The sequence below is a fragment of the Jaculus jaculus genome, chromosome 1 (assembly GCF_020740685.1).
Source record: "Jaculus jaculus isolate mJacJac1 chromosome 1, mJacJac1.mat.Y.cur, whole genome shotgun sequence".
In the NCBI taxonomy this organism is placed as follows: Eukaryota; Metazoa; Chordata; class Mammalia; order Rodentia; family Dipodidae; genus Jaculus; species Jaculus jaculus.
Window position 1 is genome coordinate 179,493,068 of NC_059102.1, and position 15,942 is coordinate 179,509,009.

General features: G+C 40.3%; 1 protein-coding gene across 7 annotated transcripts in view; it reads left to right on the forward strand.

Moving 5' to 3' along the window:
* The window catches only part of Ambra1 (autophagy and beclin 1 regulator 1), a 281,415-nt gene that overhangs the window by 199,836 nt on the left and 65,637 nt on the right, over positions 1-15,942 (forward strand). For all 7 annotated transcript variants that reach the window (XM_045153306.1, XM_004657205.3, XM_004657206.2 and 4 more), the window contains one exon: positions 14,955-15,065. In XM_045153306.1, the coding sequence (XP_045009241.1) occupies positions 14,955-15,065 (111 nt within the window). The remainder of the gene's footprint in view (positions 1-14,954; positions 15,066-15,942) is intronic.

Below are 15,942 nucleotides of genomic sequence, written 5' to 3' on the forward strand. Positions count from 1 at the left end.
GAGGCCAAGATAGGAGGATCACTGAGTTCAAGGCTAGCCTGAGACTACATAGTGAATTCCAGGTCAACCTGAGGCTAGAACAAGACCCTACCTCAAAAAAAGGGGGAGGTCGGCTAGAGAGATGACTTAGCGGTTAAGAAATTTACCTGTAAACCTCAAGGACCCAGGTTTGATTACCAAGGACCCATGTAAGCTAGATGCACAAAGGGGCACATGTGTCTGGAGTTTGTTTGCAGCAACTGAAGGCCCTGGCATGCCCATTCTCTCTCTCTTCCTATATCTCAAATAAACAAATTTAAAAACAAAAAGGCTGGGCTAGAGAGATGGCTTCATGGTTAAGGTGCTTGCCTGCGAAGCCTAAGGACCTAGGTTTAACTCCCCAGAGCCTGTATAAGCCAGATGCACATGGTAATGCATGTATCTGGAGTTCATTTGCTGTGGCTATGACCCTGACATGCACGTTCTCTTGCCCTCTCTCATAAATAAATAATTTTCTTCTTTATATTAATACTGTTATTATTATTAACAACAATATATTTTGTATGGATACATCATGTGTGCTGCCTTCTCTTCCCTTGTCCCTGCCCCCTTCCGTTGGGGATGCTCCTCAGTAGCCTTGCAGGTATTCCCTGTGGGGTTATGGTTAATGTGTTGTTGGAGCAGTAGTTGGTTATTTGGGGGGAAGGGAATGCCTCTGGGCATGATGTCTCAATCTGTGGCTCTTATAATCAATTCCCTGAGCTGTGGTGGGTGAGTTTTCAGTCTACTTCATTGATGAGCTCTTAGGAGCCTCTGGATCTCTGCTTTGGTGGGTGGTGAGTATCCTCAGGGTCTGTCTCCTTCACTCTGGCGCTGATTATCAGGAACAACATGGAAGTAGCACTCTTGCTCATCTCCCTAATTCCTTTCTGTGGTTTCAGCTGTGGCTTGGCTGAAGTGCAAGGGTTAGTTTATCTCCTCCAGTCTTGCTACCTTCTGAAAAAGAAGAACAGATTCACCAACAGAGAGTAAAATCAGCATAGTTTAAATAGGATTAAGCATTATTACTTTAGGGAGAATTTGATATATGTAATATATGTAATCCCTCTTTTAGCTGAAGACTAACGAGATCATGACAGTGGAGAACATAATCTTTGTCTACATAGGATTCTGATCTGGTTCCCAATTCCAAATATGGGTTCCTTTACAATGAGCTGATGATCTCTTAGCCAATCAGAAAGCTTATTGGTTACCCACTTATTGGTTACAATGCTGTGTGCTACTATTACACTGGTGTGTACATCCTGTCAGGATGTTTGCTTCTGAGTAGTTTAGACCTCTGGTTGCTGAGACTGTTGCTGGCCACTTTCCCCAGTAGCTCATGTTGTGCTTTCCAGCACTAGACATGAATTTTTTTTTAAAGCCAATACCAACACTATATGATTCTGTTTAGATGGAATGTTTAAGTAGTAAAATTCTTAGAAACAGAAAGTGGTGATTTCAAGGGTTGGTGGGAGACAGTAAGAGAAATTTAGTAGATGCAGAATTTCAGATGACAAAATGAAAAAGTTGTGAATTCTGGGAGTGGTGGCACCTGCCTTTAATCCCAGCACTCTGCAGGCTGAGGTAACAGGATCGCTGTGAGTTCAAGACCAACCTGAGAATGCATAGTGAGTTCCAGGTCAGCCTGAGCTATGAGACCTTACAGGAAAGAAAGAAAGAAAGAAAGGAAGAAAGAAAGAAAGAAAGAAAGAAAGAAAGAAAGAGAGAGAGAGAGAGAAAGAAAGAAAAAAAGAAAGAAAGGGAGAAAGAGAGAGAGAGAAAGAGAGAGAGGGAAAGGAAGGAAGGAAGGAAGGAAGGAAGGAAAGGAGGGAGGAGGAAGAAGAAGGAAGGAAGGAAGAAGGGAGAGAAAGAAAAGGAGGGAAGGGAAGAAAGAAGCCGGGCATGGTGGTACATGTGTTTAATCCTAGCAGAGGTAGAAGGATTGCCTTGAGTTCAAGGCCACCCTGAAACTACATAATGAATTCCAGGGTCAGCCTGGGCTAGAGTGAGACCCTCCCTCAAAAAAAAAAAAAAAAAAAAGTTGTGTAGATCTGTTTCTCAATGTGGATACTGTGTCAGATTGTACACATAAGCTTTGCTAAAATAACAAGCTTTATGTTATGTGTTTTTGATTATAATCTTTTAAAGCCAATACCAGATTTTTTTATAGACTTATGTTAACTCTGAATGGGAAGGCTCTATCCACTGCAGCTTCTCTAATAAATATCAGATTACTTTTTCTTTCTCCTTCTTAAAACTTTACCACAAAAAAAAAAACAAAACTTTACCACAACCATACCATCCTGGTTTGAATTGCCTTGAGAAACATTTGTTTTCCTTTTTTTTTTTTTTTTTTTCCAGAGGTAGGGTCTTGCTCTAGCTCAGACTGACCTGGAATTCACTTTGTAATCTCAGGGTGGACTTGAACTCATGATGATCTTCCTACCCCTGCCTCCTAAGTGCTAGGATTAAAGGTATGTGCCACCATGCCCAGCCTTGAGAAACATGTTTATGAAGAGGTGCTATGTAGAAATATTACATAACTATTTATTTCCCTTTCCTTGTACATTTTCTATGTTCTAGGCCAGATTTCTCTGTTGAGCCCTTAACTGTCATGTGCTTTATTGGATACATGCAATACCTTTGGATATGGGCTAATGTCACCCTTGTACTTCGAAGCAGGGGCTGTGGAGCATTAAAAGTTTATTGGACATCAAGTTTCAAGTTAGGGACCTCATTTCTGAAAAAAATGTGGCCATTAAAATCTATATTTGCAAATATTTATGTATTAATTTTTGTTGAATGGTCTCAGCATCAGTTTAAATAGCCAGTATAATAGCTGTTGAGCAGCCCAAACTCAGAACATGTCCTATGTCAGAATTATAGAAACACACATGCTATTTTCTTGAGTTTTTACAGAAAATGATGTGCCATAATACTCCTTTTATGTTTATTTTTGGCCTCAAAAAAAAAAGAGGAAAAGACACAGTATCAACTATATGTATATTCTTTGAATTGGTTGCTGAAAGTTTGTTTTTTTTTTTCCTTCCAAAAGAAATAATTTTGTTTCCTTCAAGTGCCTTTATAATTGCTAGATTTCCATGCAGAGTGTTTTCTATAAAATAAAATAATAAAATAAATCTGGGCTGGAGATGTGACTCAGCTGCTAAGGGTGTCAATGTTTTTTTGTTTTGTTTTGTTTTTGTAGGTAGAGTGTCACTCTAGCCAGGCTGGTCTGGAATTTACTATGTAATTTTGAGCTGGCCTCAAACTTGCCCTGATCCTCCTACCACTGCCTCTGGAGTGCTAGGATTAAAGGCATATTCCACCACGCCTGGCTGTTAAGGGTGCTGTCTTGTAAAGCCAGATGCAAAGAGTGGTGCATGTGTCTGAAATTGCTCTCTTTGTCTCTTTTAAATGAATAAATAAAAATATAGGGGCTGGAGAGATGGCTCAGCAATTAAGGCACTTGCCTACAAAGCCTAAGAACCCGAGTTCAATTTTTCAGTACCCATATAAGGCCAGATTCAGAAGTGCCTATGTCTGGAGTTCATTTGCAGTGTCTGGAGGTCCTGGCATGCCCTTTCTCCCCACTCCCTGCCTCTCTCAAATAAGTAAATATTTCAAAATATATATATAAAAGAATGGTAAAACATCTAATCCTCATATGAGTTATTATTGGTTTTTTGTTTTGTTTTTCTGAGGTAGGGTCTCACTGTAGCTCAGGCTGACCTGGAATTCACTATGTAGTCTCGGGGTGGCCTTGAACTCACAGAAATCCTCCTATCTTTGCCTCCCAAGTGCTGGGATTAAAGGTGTGTACCACCACACTTGGCTTACTAGAATATTATAACCATAAAAAGAAATGAAATACTGATACATGATATGGTTGAAAACATTATGCTAAATGAAAGAAGCCAGACACAAAAGACAATCTGTCATATGATTTTATTATATGAAATGTCCCACAGAAACAAAGTGTGGTGAAAAAGTAGATAAGTAATTGCCAAGGGCTAGGGTGGCAGGGTCTGGCTGCTAATGAGTACTGTTTGGAAGAGAGGATGAAAATGTCTTGATTAGAGAGTAGTAATTTTTGTCCAATTTATTTGGTGATGGTTATACAACTGTGTAATATAGTAACAACCTATGATTGTGTTATTTAAGTAGGTTGAGCTATATGATATATGAATCATATCTTGACAAAGCTATAATTTTATTATTATTTTTTTAAATTTATTTTAGGGGCTGGAGAGATGGCTTAATGGTTAAGTGCTTGCCTGTGATGCCTAAGGACCCTGGTTTGAGGCTCAACTCCCCAGGACCCATGTAAGCCAGATGCACAATGTGGTGTATGTGTCTGGAGTTTGTTTTCAGTGGCTGGAGGCCCTGGTGCGCCCATACTCTCTCTTTCTCTCTCTCTCTCTCTCTCTCTCTCTCTTTCTCTGTCATTCTCAAATAAATAAATAAATATAAAAAAATCTTTTAAAGTTTGATTTAATTTAATTTATTTGAGAAAAACGCAGGGAGAGAGAGAGAAAACGGGTGTGCCAGGGCCTTCAGCCACTGCAAATGAACTCCAGACACTTGTGCCAACTTGTGCATCTGGCTTATGTGGGTATTGGGGAATTGAACCTAGGTCCTTAGGTTTCATAGGCAAACTCCTTAACTGCTAAGCCACATCTCTAGCTCCTTATTTTAATTTTAAAGATATTTTTATTTATTTATGAGAGAGAGAGAGAGAAAAAGAGTGTGTGTATGGGCACACCAGGGCCTTCTGTCATTGCAAACAAACTCCAGATGCATGCTTCACTCTGGGCATCTGGCTTTACATGGGTACTGGGGAATCAAACCCAGGCTTTTAGGCCTTGCAAGTAAGCACCTTGCATCACTGAACTACAGTTAAAGAAATGCAAAGGTCTAGAGAGATTTCCCAGTGGTTAAAGGTACTTGCTTGCAAAATCTGATGGCCAAGGTTTGATTCCCCAGTACCCGTGTAAACCCAGATGTACAAAGTGGTGTATGCATCTGGAGTGCTTTGCAATGGCAGGAGGTCCAGGCATATCCATTTTCTCTCTCTTCTGTCTGCTTCTTTCTTATCTCTTAAGTAAGTAAATAAAAAATATTTAATTTTTTTGATAACTTCCATAATTATAGACAATAAACCATGATAAACTCCCCTCCCACATTTTCCCTTCACAAATCCACCTGCCTCTCAATCATTCTCTTTTATTTTGATGGCATCATCTTTTCCTCCTATTATGATGGTGTTATGTAGGTAATGCCAGGCACTATGAGGTCTTGGATACCCAGGCCATTTGGGGTCTGGAAAATTGCAATCCTTTTGCTCTTACATTCTTTTTTTTAAGTTGCTTTTATTATTAGATATGGACATATTTTGTATGTAAACATCACATGTTGGTATCATACTTTCCCTCCTCCCTGCCCCTTTTCTGAAGAGGCCTTCCTCATTGGGGATGCAGGTCAACCCCATGAGGTTTGTGGGTCATGCATTATGGGGGCAGCAGTTAGGTATGGTGGTACATTCCTATTGTCCTAGCAGTTGGGAGGCAGATGCAAGAATATCAGGAGTTGAAGCCTGCCTCATACATAGCAAGTATGAGGCCAGCTTGAGCTTACATTCACCTGTTTCATGAAATCAAAAAGAGCTCATACCTTTAATCCCAGCACTCAGGAGGCAAAGGTAGGAGTTTGAGGCTGTGAGTTCAAGGCCAGCCAGGAACTACATACAAAGTGAATTCCAGGTCAGCCTGGGCTAGAGTGAGATCCTACCTTGGAAAAAAAAAAAAAAACAAGAAAGAAAGGAAAAAAAAAGAAATACAGATACTGAAAATAGGATTTATTTATTTATTTTTTTATTTTTTTGGTTTTTCGAGGTAGCATCTCACTCTGGTCCAGGCTGACCTGGAATTAACTATGTAGTCTCAGGGTGGCCTTGAACTCTCTAGAAATCCTCCTACCTCTGCCTCCCAAGTGCTGGGATTAAAGACATGCGCCACCATGCCCGGCTGGATTTTTTTTTTTTTTTAACAAATTGCCTATAAGAGTGTGTTTTGATTATTTTGCTTTGTTTTCTGAAGAAACAAATGCCCTGACTATCTTGGAAACATAGCCCAGGCTGGTCTTGAACGTGCAATCCTCCTGCCTCAGCTACCAGTCCTGACTCTGAAAATTTTTATTTTTGTTTTGTTTTGTTTTTGAGAGAAAGAAAGAAAGAATGTATGGGTGTGTCAAGGCCTCTTGCCACTACACACAAACTCTAGGCACGTGTACTACTTTGTGCATCTGGTTTTACATGGGTGCTAGAGAATTGAATCCAAGCTGGCAGACTTTATAAGCAAGCACCTTTAACCACTGAGTCATTGCCCCATCCCTGAAGAATAAATAACAGCCTTATTGGGACTGCGAAGATGGCTTAGTTGGTAAAGTACTTGCCATGCAAGGATGAGGATCTAAGCTTGGATTTCTAGGATCCATGTAACAGCTGGGAGCAGTAGTGCATGGTTGTACTCCCAGTGCTGGGGAGGTGGAGATGGTAGGAGCTTTGGGGCTTGCCGGCCAATTAGTCTAACCAAATCTGCAAGCTCTGGGTTCATGAGAAACTTTGTCTCAGAAAACAAAGTGGGTAAAATAAATAAAATTTTTAAAAAATGGAGCTGGAGAGATGGCTCAGCGGTTAAGTTGCTTGCTTGCAAAGCCTAACAACCCAGGTTTAATTCCCCAGTACCCACTTAAAGCCAGATGCACAAAGTGGCATATGTATCTGGAGTTTGTTTGCAGTGGCTGAAGGCCCTGGCATGCTCATTAACTCCCTTTCCCCTCCCCCCACTTACAAATAAAAAAAATTTTTAAGTTGGAAAACAGGAAAGACACCTGATGTCAACCTCTTGCTTGTACACACGAGTATGCATGTGCGCACACATGTAATAAGCAAACCAGCAAATACAGAAACAGCTATATTGAGATCTGATTCACCTACCATGTGCTCCATCTATTTTAAGTATACAAGTCAATGGCTTTTAATATATAGTTGAGCAAACAAACCTACTACATATTTCCAAACATTAAAAATATATTTTTATTTGAGAGAATGAAAAGACATGCCAGACACATGCTCCATTTTGTGCATTTGGCTTTATGTGGGTACTGGGAAATTAAATTCAGGCTGTCAGACTTTGCAAGCAAGTACCTTTAACTACTGAGCCATCTCTCCAGCCTCCTTTTCAGATATTTTATTATCTAAGAAAGTATAAGCATTAGCATTGGCTTTCTTCCTCCCCCTTCTCTCATCCCTCTCTCCTCTCCATTCAGCCTCAAGTAACTATTAATGTACAGTTAATCTTTGTAGTGTTTCCCATTTTAGACATTTCACATAAACAGAATTTTACAATATGGGGATTTCTAAAAAGAATTTTAAGTTTTATTGTTGGACCTGAGCTTCTTGGCATACATAACACCTGAGCAGAAAAAGTAATTGTGTTGAGTGTTGCTTGTACCTGGAGCTGGGGGGGAGTTCCCCTACCCCCATGCCGGGGATAGAACTCTGGGTACATTTGTACCCCAGCCCCATTCTTACTCATTTTCCCAGCAGCACAGACATAGTCATTCTAAATTATGCGATCTCCAATGAAACAAATTTTATAGGACTAAAATGTGATTTAGACATTTCCTTCTTTGCAACTTGCCCTTTTTTACCCTCTTCAAATTAGCTTTTCTGATGGATTTGCTAATGATTCCCATTGTTCTGTGTTTTCACTGAACTGTTGAATCATACTTTTCATTTCCCTCCTAGAACAGATCTTGGGGATAGACTGCTTGGCAAAAGGTTCTAAACTCCCTTTCCCAGGCAGCAGTAGAATGGAAGCTGAGATAAGCAGAGAAAGAGAGAGAAATGCTTGCAGGCTCTCAGACTACTTGGGCTATCCAGTGACTGTTGTGGCTATTAGGATTCTATTCCTCAACATGTTTTTCTTTTCTCTCTTGCGCTCTCTCTTCCTCTGTTCTTTCCCCCTTCTTTCCGTCTTTCCATTTATTTATTTATTTGTTTTGGATTTTCGAGGAAGGCTCTCACTCTAGCCCAGGCTGACATGGAATTCACTATGTAGTCTCAGGGTGGCTTCAAACTCAAGGTGATCCTCCTACCTAATCCTCCCACGTGCTGGGATTAAAGGTGTGTGCCACCATGCCTAGAAATTTATTATTTTTTTTATCAGAGATAGAGGGAGAGAAAATTAGCATGCCAGGGCCTTCAGCCAATGTAATCAAACTCCAGATGCATGTGCTATCTTGTGCATATATGCAACCTTGCACACTTGCATCACATTGTGTATGTGTCTTACATGGGACCTGGAGAGTCAAACATGAGTCCTTAGGCTTTGCAGGCAAGCACCTTAACCACTAAGCAATCTCTTCAGCCCTATTTTTTTTTTTTTTTTTGGAGACAAAGTCTTGCTATTTAGCCTAGGCTGGCCTCCCAACTCAGAATGCTCCTTCCTGAATACTAGGATTAATGAAACCTTTCTTTCTTTCTTTCTTTTTTTTTTTTTTTTGGTGCTAGAGGATAGAACCAGAGCCTTGAACATGTTAAGCATGTATTATACTACTGAGATACACCTCAGCTTCTAAAAGAGGACCTTTAGGGGCTGGGAAGATAGTTCAGTGGTTAAAGGCATTTGCTTGCAAAGGCTGCCAGCCAGGATTCAATTACCTACATAAGGTAGATGCACAAAGTGGTACATGCATCTGGAGATAATTTGCAGTGGCAGGAGGCCCTGGTGTGTTGATACATATTCTCCCTTTCTGTCTCTCTCTCCTCACAAATAAGTAAATAACATTAAAAATAACTAATTATGGACTGGAGGGATGGCTAAGTGGTTAAGGCGTTTGTTTGCTTGCAAAGTCAAAGGATCCAGGTTCGATTCTCCAGGACCCACGTTAGCCAGATGCACAAGGTGGCACATGTGTCTGGAGTTTGTTTGCAGTGGCTGGAAGCCCTGGTGCACTCATTCTCTCTCTCTTTCTCTCTGTCAAATAAATAAATAAAAATAAAATATATTAAAAAAAACTAATTATGCTGTGCATGGTGGCACATGCCTTTAATCCCAGCACTCAGGAGGCAGAGGTAGAGGATCACTGTGAATTCAAGGCCAGCCTAGGACTACAGAGTGAGTTCTAGGTCAGCCTGGGCTAGAGTGAGACCCTACTTCAAAAAAAAAGAATTGAGAAGACAGCAGAGGGCTGGAAGGATGGTTCATCAGTTAAGACAACTGTCAGCAAAGCCAAAAGACCTGGGTTTGATTCCCCTGTACCCATGTATAGCCAGATGCACAAAATGGCGCATGCATCTAGAATTCATTTGCAGTGGCTGGAGGCCCGGGCACACTCGTTCTGTCTGTTTAACTCTCTTCTCTCTGTCTCTCTGCTTGCAACTAAATGAAAACATTTGAAGAACTAACTGTGAGAAGAAGCAGGGAGTGCCCGTTTTCTCCCACTCATCATGCTCCCCTATTGTTCATGTCCTGCACCGCAGTGTCCATTTGTTAATGAACCAGCATGGACTATAGTAGCCGTATTCCATAGTTTACTTTAGAGTTTGCTCTTGGTATTGTAAGTTCCATAAGTTTTGGTTTTGATTTTGTTGTTGTTTTTTTGAGGTAGGGTCTTACTCTGATCCAGGCTGACCTGGAATTAACTATGTAGTCTCAGGGTAGCCTCAAACTCATGGCAATCCTCCTATCTCTGCCTCCTGAGTGCTGGGATTAAAGGTACCTTGTGTTCCACCTATTCATCCCTTCTTCTCTCCAGATCCATCCTTACCAGCTGCCAACCTTTTTTTTTTCCATTATGTTTTTATACTTTTGCCTTTTTCAGAATGTCAGTACAAACCGAGTATCTCCTATCTGAAATTGTTGGAACCAGTGTTTTACATTTTACTGATTGATCATTCCTAATTTGAATATCCAAAGTCCAAAATGCTCTCATATCAAAGACTATGACCATTTCATCTTGATACTCAAAAGGTAGATTTTAGAAATGACCAAAAAAGGAAAACCAAAAAATTTCAGATTTTAAAAGAAGCCATGTTGTATACACATGAAATCTCAGCACTTTAGTGTTTGGATTTCATATTAAGGATATTCAGTTTGTAGTTAAAATCGCAGTATTTAGCCATTTGGCTTCTTTCACTTGGTAATATGCACTTACAGTTTCTCCATATCTTTTTGTAGTTTGGTGAGTTTTTAAATCACTGGATTTCATTGTGTGGATGTGCCACAGTTTATCTGTCTCTTATCGAAGGACATCTTGGTCACTTCCAGTTCTGGCAATTATGAATAAAGTGCTATAAACACCAGTGTGTAGGCTTGTGTGTGGAAATAAGTTTCCAGCTCATTTAAATAAATACCACAGAGCAGGAGTGCTAGATCATATGGCAAGAGTATGTTTAGTTTTACAAGAGACTGCCAAACTGTTTTCCAAAGTACTTGTGCCATTTCACATTCCCACCAGCAGTTAATGTTATTCTACATCTTGCCAGCATTTGGTATTTTCATTGTTTTGGATGTTTGCCATTCTGATACATGTGTAGTGGTTTCTATTGTCATTTAAATTTGCAGTTCTCTAAACCAAGTGTGATAACAGCACTGGGAAGGCTGAGGTAGGAGGGTTGCCTAAATTTGAGGCCAGTCTGGAGCTATGAATGAGTTCCATCCAGGTTATCCTAGCCTTGAGTGAGACCCTAACTTGAAAGAAAAAAAAATTAAATTTTTAAGAAATTAAGTTTGCGAGCCAGGCATGGTGGAATATGCCTTTAATTCCAGCACTCGGGAGGCAGAGGTAGGAGGATCGCCGTGAGTTCGAGGCCACCCTGAGACTACATAGTGAATTCCAGGTCAGCCTGAAGTAGAGTGAGACCCTACCTCAAAAAACCAAAAAATTAAAAAAAATTTTTTAAAAATTAAATTTGCAATTCACTATTGATTGGTGTTGGATCTTCGTATGCGTATTTGCCATCTGAATGCCTTCTTCTTCTTCTTCTTCTTCTTTTTTTTTGCTTTTTTGAGGTTGGGTCTCACTCTAGCTCAGGCTGACCTGGCAATTACTCTGTAGTCTCAGGGTGGCTTCAAACTCACAGCAATCCTCCTACCTTTGCCTCCCGAGTGCTGGGATTAAAGGTGTGTGCCACCATGCCCAGCTGAATGACTTTTTTTTCTTTTAAGGTACACTTTCACTCTAGCTCAAACTGACCTGAAATTCACTATGTAGTCTCAGGGAGGCCTCGAACTCACGGCGATCCTTCTATCTCTGCCTCCCAAGTGCTGGAATTAAAGGCATGCGCCACCATGCTTGGCCCTTTGCCTATTAAAAAAAATATTTTTTAAAATTTATGTGAGAGAACAGTCACTTAATCTCAGAACTTTGATAAGTTTTGATTCTTCTCAATAAATACCACCCTCTGTAAAAAGACCAAAAATGTAAGTAGCATAAACATTTTTAAAACCTATGACCTCCTTCCCCCTAGGGCCTATGATCTTCCCAGCCATAGGCTATTGATGAGGTTTTTCAACAACAAGCATGAATTCCAGTCCGTGGAGCAGGCCTCAAGTTCAATCAGAGAGCAGTTGGTTACTCCCATAATAGTCATGCCACTGTTGTACCAGTGAGCATATCTTGCCTGGATAACTGGATGTAGAGCTTGCAAAGTCCACTGCTGGACTGTTAAAGACCTTTCTTCCCCATTAAACTTCATGGCACTTTCCAGCACTATGCCAGTAGGAAGAAGCTTCTAGCTCTTCTTCAGTTTAATTTCTCAGTGTCCTGCAACCAAAGCATGTGGTGTCATTAGCATTCGAATCATACCATATAGTTCTGGTGGACAACCAAGAGCATTGTCAGTAGTCTGTATTGTTTGGGGAGCCTCAGGTGCTTCCATGTCCAATAAGTCACTGGGAAATATCCCACCTTTGGCACTGGGGTTGTCTTGTAACAGCCTATACTTCTGGGCTCAGTGTTCTCTCTCTCTTGTTTTTTAAATTGTATGTTTTGATTAGTTAACAAAGAAATTGGTTTCCTTATGGCTTTAAATTTTTTTTCTAATTTTCTAATATTTTTATTTATTTGAAAGAGAAGCAGATAAAGAGAATGAGTGTATCAGGGCCTCTAGCTACTGCAGAAGAACTCCAAACACATGTGCCACTTGTGCATCTGGCTTACTTGGGTACTAGGGAGTCAAATGTGGGTCCTTAGTCTTTGCAGACAAGTGCCTTAACCACGTAGCCACCTCTCCAGCCCCATAAGGCTTTATTTTATTTTATTATTTGCAAGGAGAGAGAGAGAATGAGTGTGCCACTTTGTGCATCAGTTCAGGTCATTAGGCTTTGTAGGAAAGTGCCTTAACCACTGAGCTCTCTCTCTAGCCATTGTATGGCTTTTTTTTTTTTTTTTTTTTTTTTTAGTTAGGGTTTCACTTTAGCTCAGGCTCTCCTGGAATTCACTATGTAGTCTAGGGTGTCCTCAAACTCACGGCGATCCTCCTACCTCTGCTTCCTGAGTGCTGGGATTAAAGGCATGTGCCACCTCGCCCAGCTTTGTTTTTTTGTATTTTCAAGGTAGGGTCTCACTCTGGCCCAGGCTGACTTGGAATTAACTATGTAGTCTCAGGGTGGCTTCAAACTCACAGCTATCCTCCTACCTCTGCTTCCCGAGTGCTGGGATTAAAGGCGGGCGACACCACGTCTGCCTGGCTTTTCTATAATGTCTTTAGTGGTGCTCCAGTGGCACAATCAGTTAGCACACAGTACTTATATGATATCTTTAGTTTTGGTTAACTCTCCCTCTACCCGCCCCCTTTTCCTCTATCTGCCTCCCCTGACCCTACTTGAACCTTTTTACCCTCAGTATTCCACCATTCTACTTACATACCTATCCCCTCCCCTGAAGCCTGTACCCATCATGGTACCAAAGTTTTCAACCTTTACACATTTTTCTTAATCATCTTCCCTCCCCTCCATATGGTGGGGTGGGGCAGGAAGGGGGAATGTATATGCATAGACATACCTGTCTGTTAGTGTATGCTGGCATTTGGAAAGGGAACAAATGGTTATACTAAATGTTGAGTTTTAGTGGGGAAGGGATTTTTGTTTTGACCCTGCCAGCCAATTTTTACCCCTACAAAAGCCATTTTACCCAAGCTGAAAATACATAACCTACAAGTATAGTAAGTATTATCATCTAGGAAAAGAACTGATATTTGTACATTTTCTTACAAACTAAGACTGGGAAATGACTGTTAATAAGCTAATGTTTTAAAAGTGCCATATGGGCCAGGGAGGAGATGGCTTAGCAGTTAAAGGTGCTTGTTTTACAAAGCCTACTGACCCAGTTTGATTTCTAAGTACCCATGTACAAAGAGGTGCATGGGTCTAGAGGTGGCTTATAGCAGTAGGAGGCCCTGGTATACTCACATTTCCATATTTATATTCTCATTCTTTCTCCAAATAAATAAATACATAAAAATTTATAGAAGTGTCCAGGTATGGTGGCACATGCCTTTAATCCCAGAGCAGAGGTAGAAGGATTGCTGTGAGTTTGAAGCCAGCCTGGGACTATAGCCTGGCCTAGTGTAAGAACCTATCTCAAAATAAAAAAAAAAAATTTTTTTTCAGAAGTATCATATGGCACAATGGCCTACAATAACTAGGTAAAAAGAAACATGCTTCTTTATTCTGTGGCATTTGTGGAGGATATTTTCTCTCTGAATCATCTCTTGGTCGTTTGAGGAAGAATAGAGAAATAGGTGGAGCAGAGTAATAAATGCAGCTCCCTAAAAGACAACAAAATACACTTCACAAGATACAAAAGTAAGATTTCATGTATAAAATTTGTGGTTGTTCCAAGGCTAGTAAGAGCTAACAAGTTCAGTCTCAAGATAGGAATTGATTTGCAGCTGAGACTACCATCTAGGTTATCTTGCATACAAGAATGTTCTATTCTCCCAAGAGGGTTTGGCTCTGTCTGATCAGAAGGGTGGTTGTGTATGAAATGCACCTCAGAAGGAGGAGGAGGAAATGACATGTTCATGTAAATGAAATACAACTGCAAATTAAAGTGTCAACCCTGTTAAAAAATCCATTTTTTATTTAACTGGTTACCAAGAAGAAAAAAAATGTCATACAGTAGTATATCTCTCAGGGAAAGTTAAACTGAAATATTAGAAGTGAATCTAGATTTGGGGAAGTTCTTAAAAGGGGAATTATAAAAGATTGCCTTAATAAAAATATTCTGGTGCTGCAGAGCTAAGCTCATAAATTTCTGCTGTATTGCATGCCACTGTTCAAAAATAGATTAACAACAAATATTACCTCATTTGTTCTTTACTGCCTTTGTCTGTCCAATCAGATGTATGCTAATTGCTTGTTCCCTGGAGGAAGCCTCCTCTTGAGATATTTTATAAGGAAAAAGGTCATTTTACAGAGTAAGAGATGCTTTTTCCTGAAGAGTACTACTTACTGCAGAACATGCAGGGGCCAAAGTGCTTCTGGTTTTTCTGTGTTCATATCATCTTCCCTCTTTTCAATTTCTTTCTGTACATTTTTGTGACAACTCATCTTTCTCTGATGAGCCTACTGTTTAGCAACTATATATACAGGTCTTGCCATACTGTTGGCATGAAGTAGATGTTAATAATGGGAAGGGTTTAAGATTGGGAGTATATTTCCATGTAGAACTGTTTCTTGTGAAATGTGTCTAGTTTCTTTTTGTGATGATTTGTGGAGTATATCTCTTCAGCTTTCTTCAGCCTTAGTTATGATTCTTTCTCTTTTCCTTCCTATTAATCCCAAAATTGTCTTCTGTTCCACAGTGGAAACATGCAAATAAGTAACATAAATGAAATGTACTCTTTTTTTATTTCCCATCAGGGGCAGTGATTGGTGATGGACAGTCTGCTGTGGCCAGTAACATCGCCAATACTACCTACCGGCTCCAGTGGTGGGATTTCACTAAGTTTGACCTTCCAGAAATCAGTAATGGTAAGCCTATGTAAAATTGCAGTGCCAGTAGAAAGGATATCTTTCTGGTGAGCTAAAACTCAAAAACTCAAATACTGGATTTTCGGTCATCTCATTGAGTAGCTAATGGTCATGAACCATGTCTACAACTCTTTTTGAAAGAGACAAAGAGGGAGGCAGAGAGAGACAGAGAAAGAGAATGGGCATATCAGGGCTTCTAGCCAATGCAAACAAACTCCAGATGCATATGCCACTTTGTGCATCTGGAGTATGTGGGTCCTGGGGAATTGAACCTGGGTTGGGTCCTTAGGTTTCACAGGCATGTGCCTTAGCCACTAAGCCATCTCTCCAGCCCAGCTCTTATTATTATTATTATTATTAGTAGTAGTAGTAGTAGTAGTAATAGTAGTAGTAGTAGTAGTAGTAGTAGTAAGCAGAGAAAGAAGAGGGGTGGGGAGAGAATGGGCATGCCAGCGCCTCTTAGTTGCTACAAATGAACTCCAGATACATGCGCCACTTTGTGCATCTGGCTTGACATGGATAGTGGGGAATCGAACCTGGTTTGTTAGGCTGTGCAGGCAAGTGCCTTCACTGCTGAGCCATCTCTCCAGCCCTCTACATCTCTTATGTAGTTTCAGTGAAGTACTTCAGGAAATAATTCAGGGCAAGTGTCTTGTAAAAATCTCCCCTGAAGAGTTAATGGATGAATAGTTGATAGTCCAAAGACTAAAACTTAGATGCAACTGATAGAAAGAGAAAGTAGGGCATAGGAATTATGAAGTATATCCCAACCTTGAGGACAGTCTATAACAATATTAAACTATTTGACAAATCCAGATCTGAGTAGAATGGAGTGGTATAGTTGATAGCCAAATTACAAAGGTATCTGTCTGGCAAT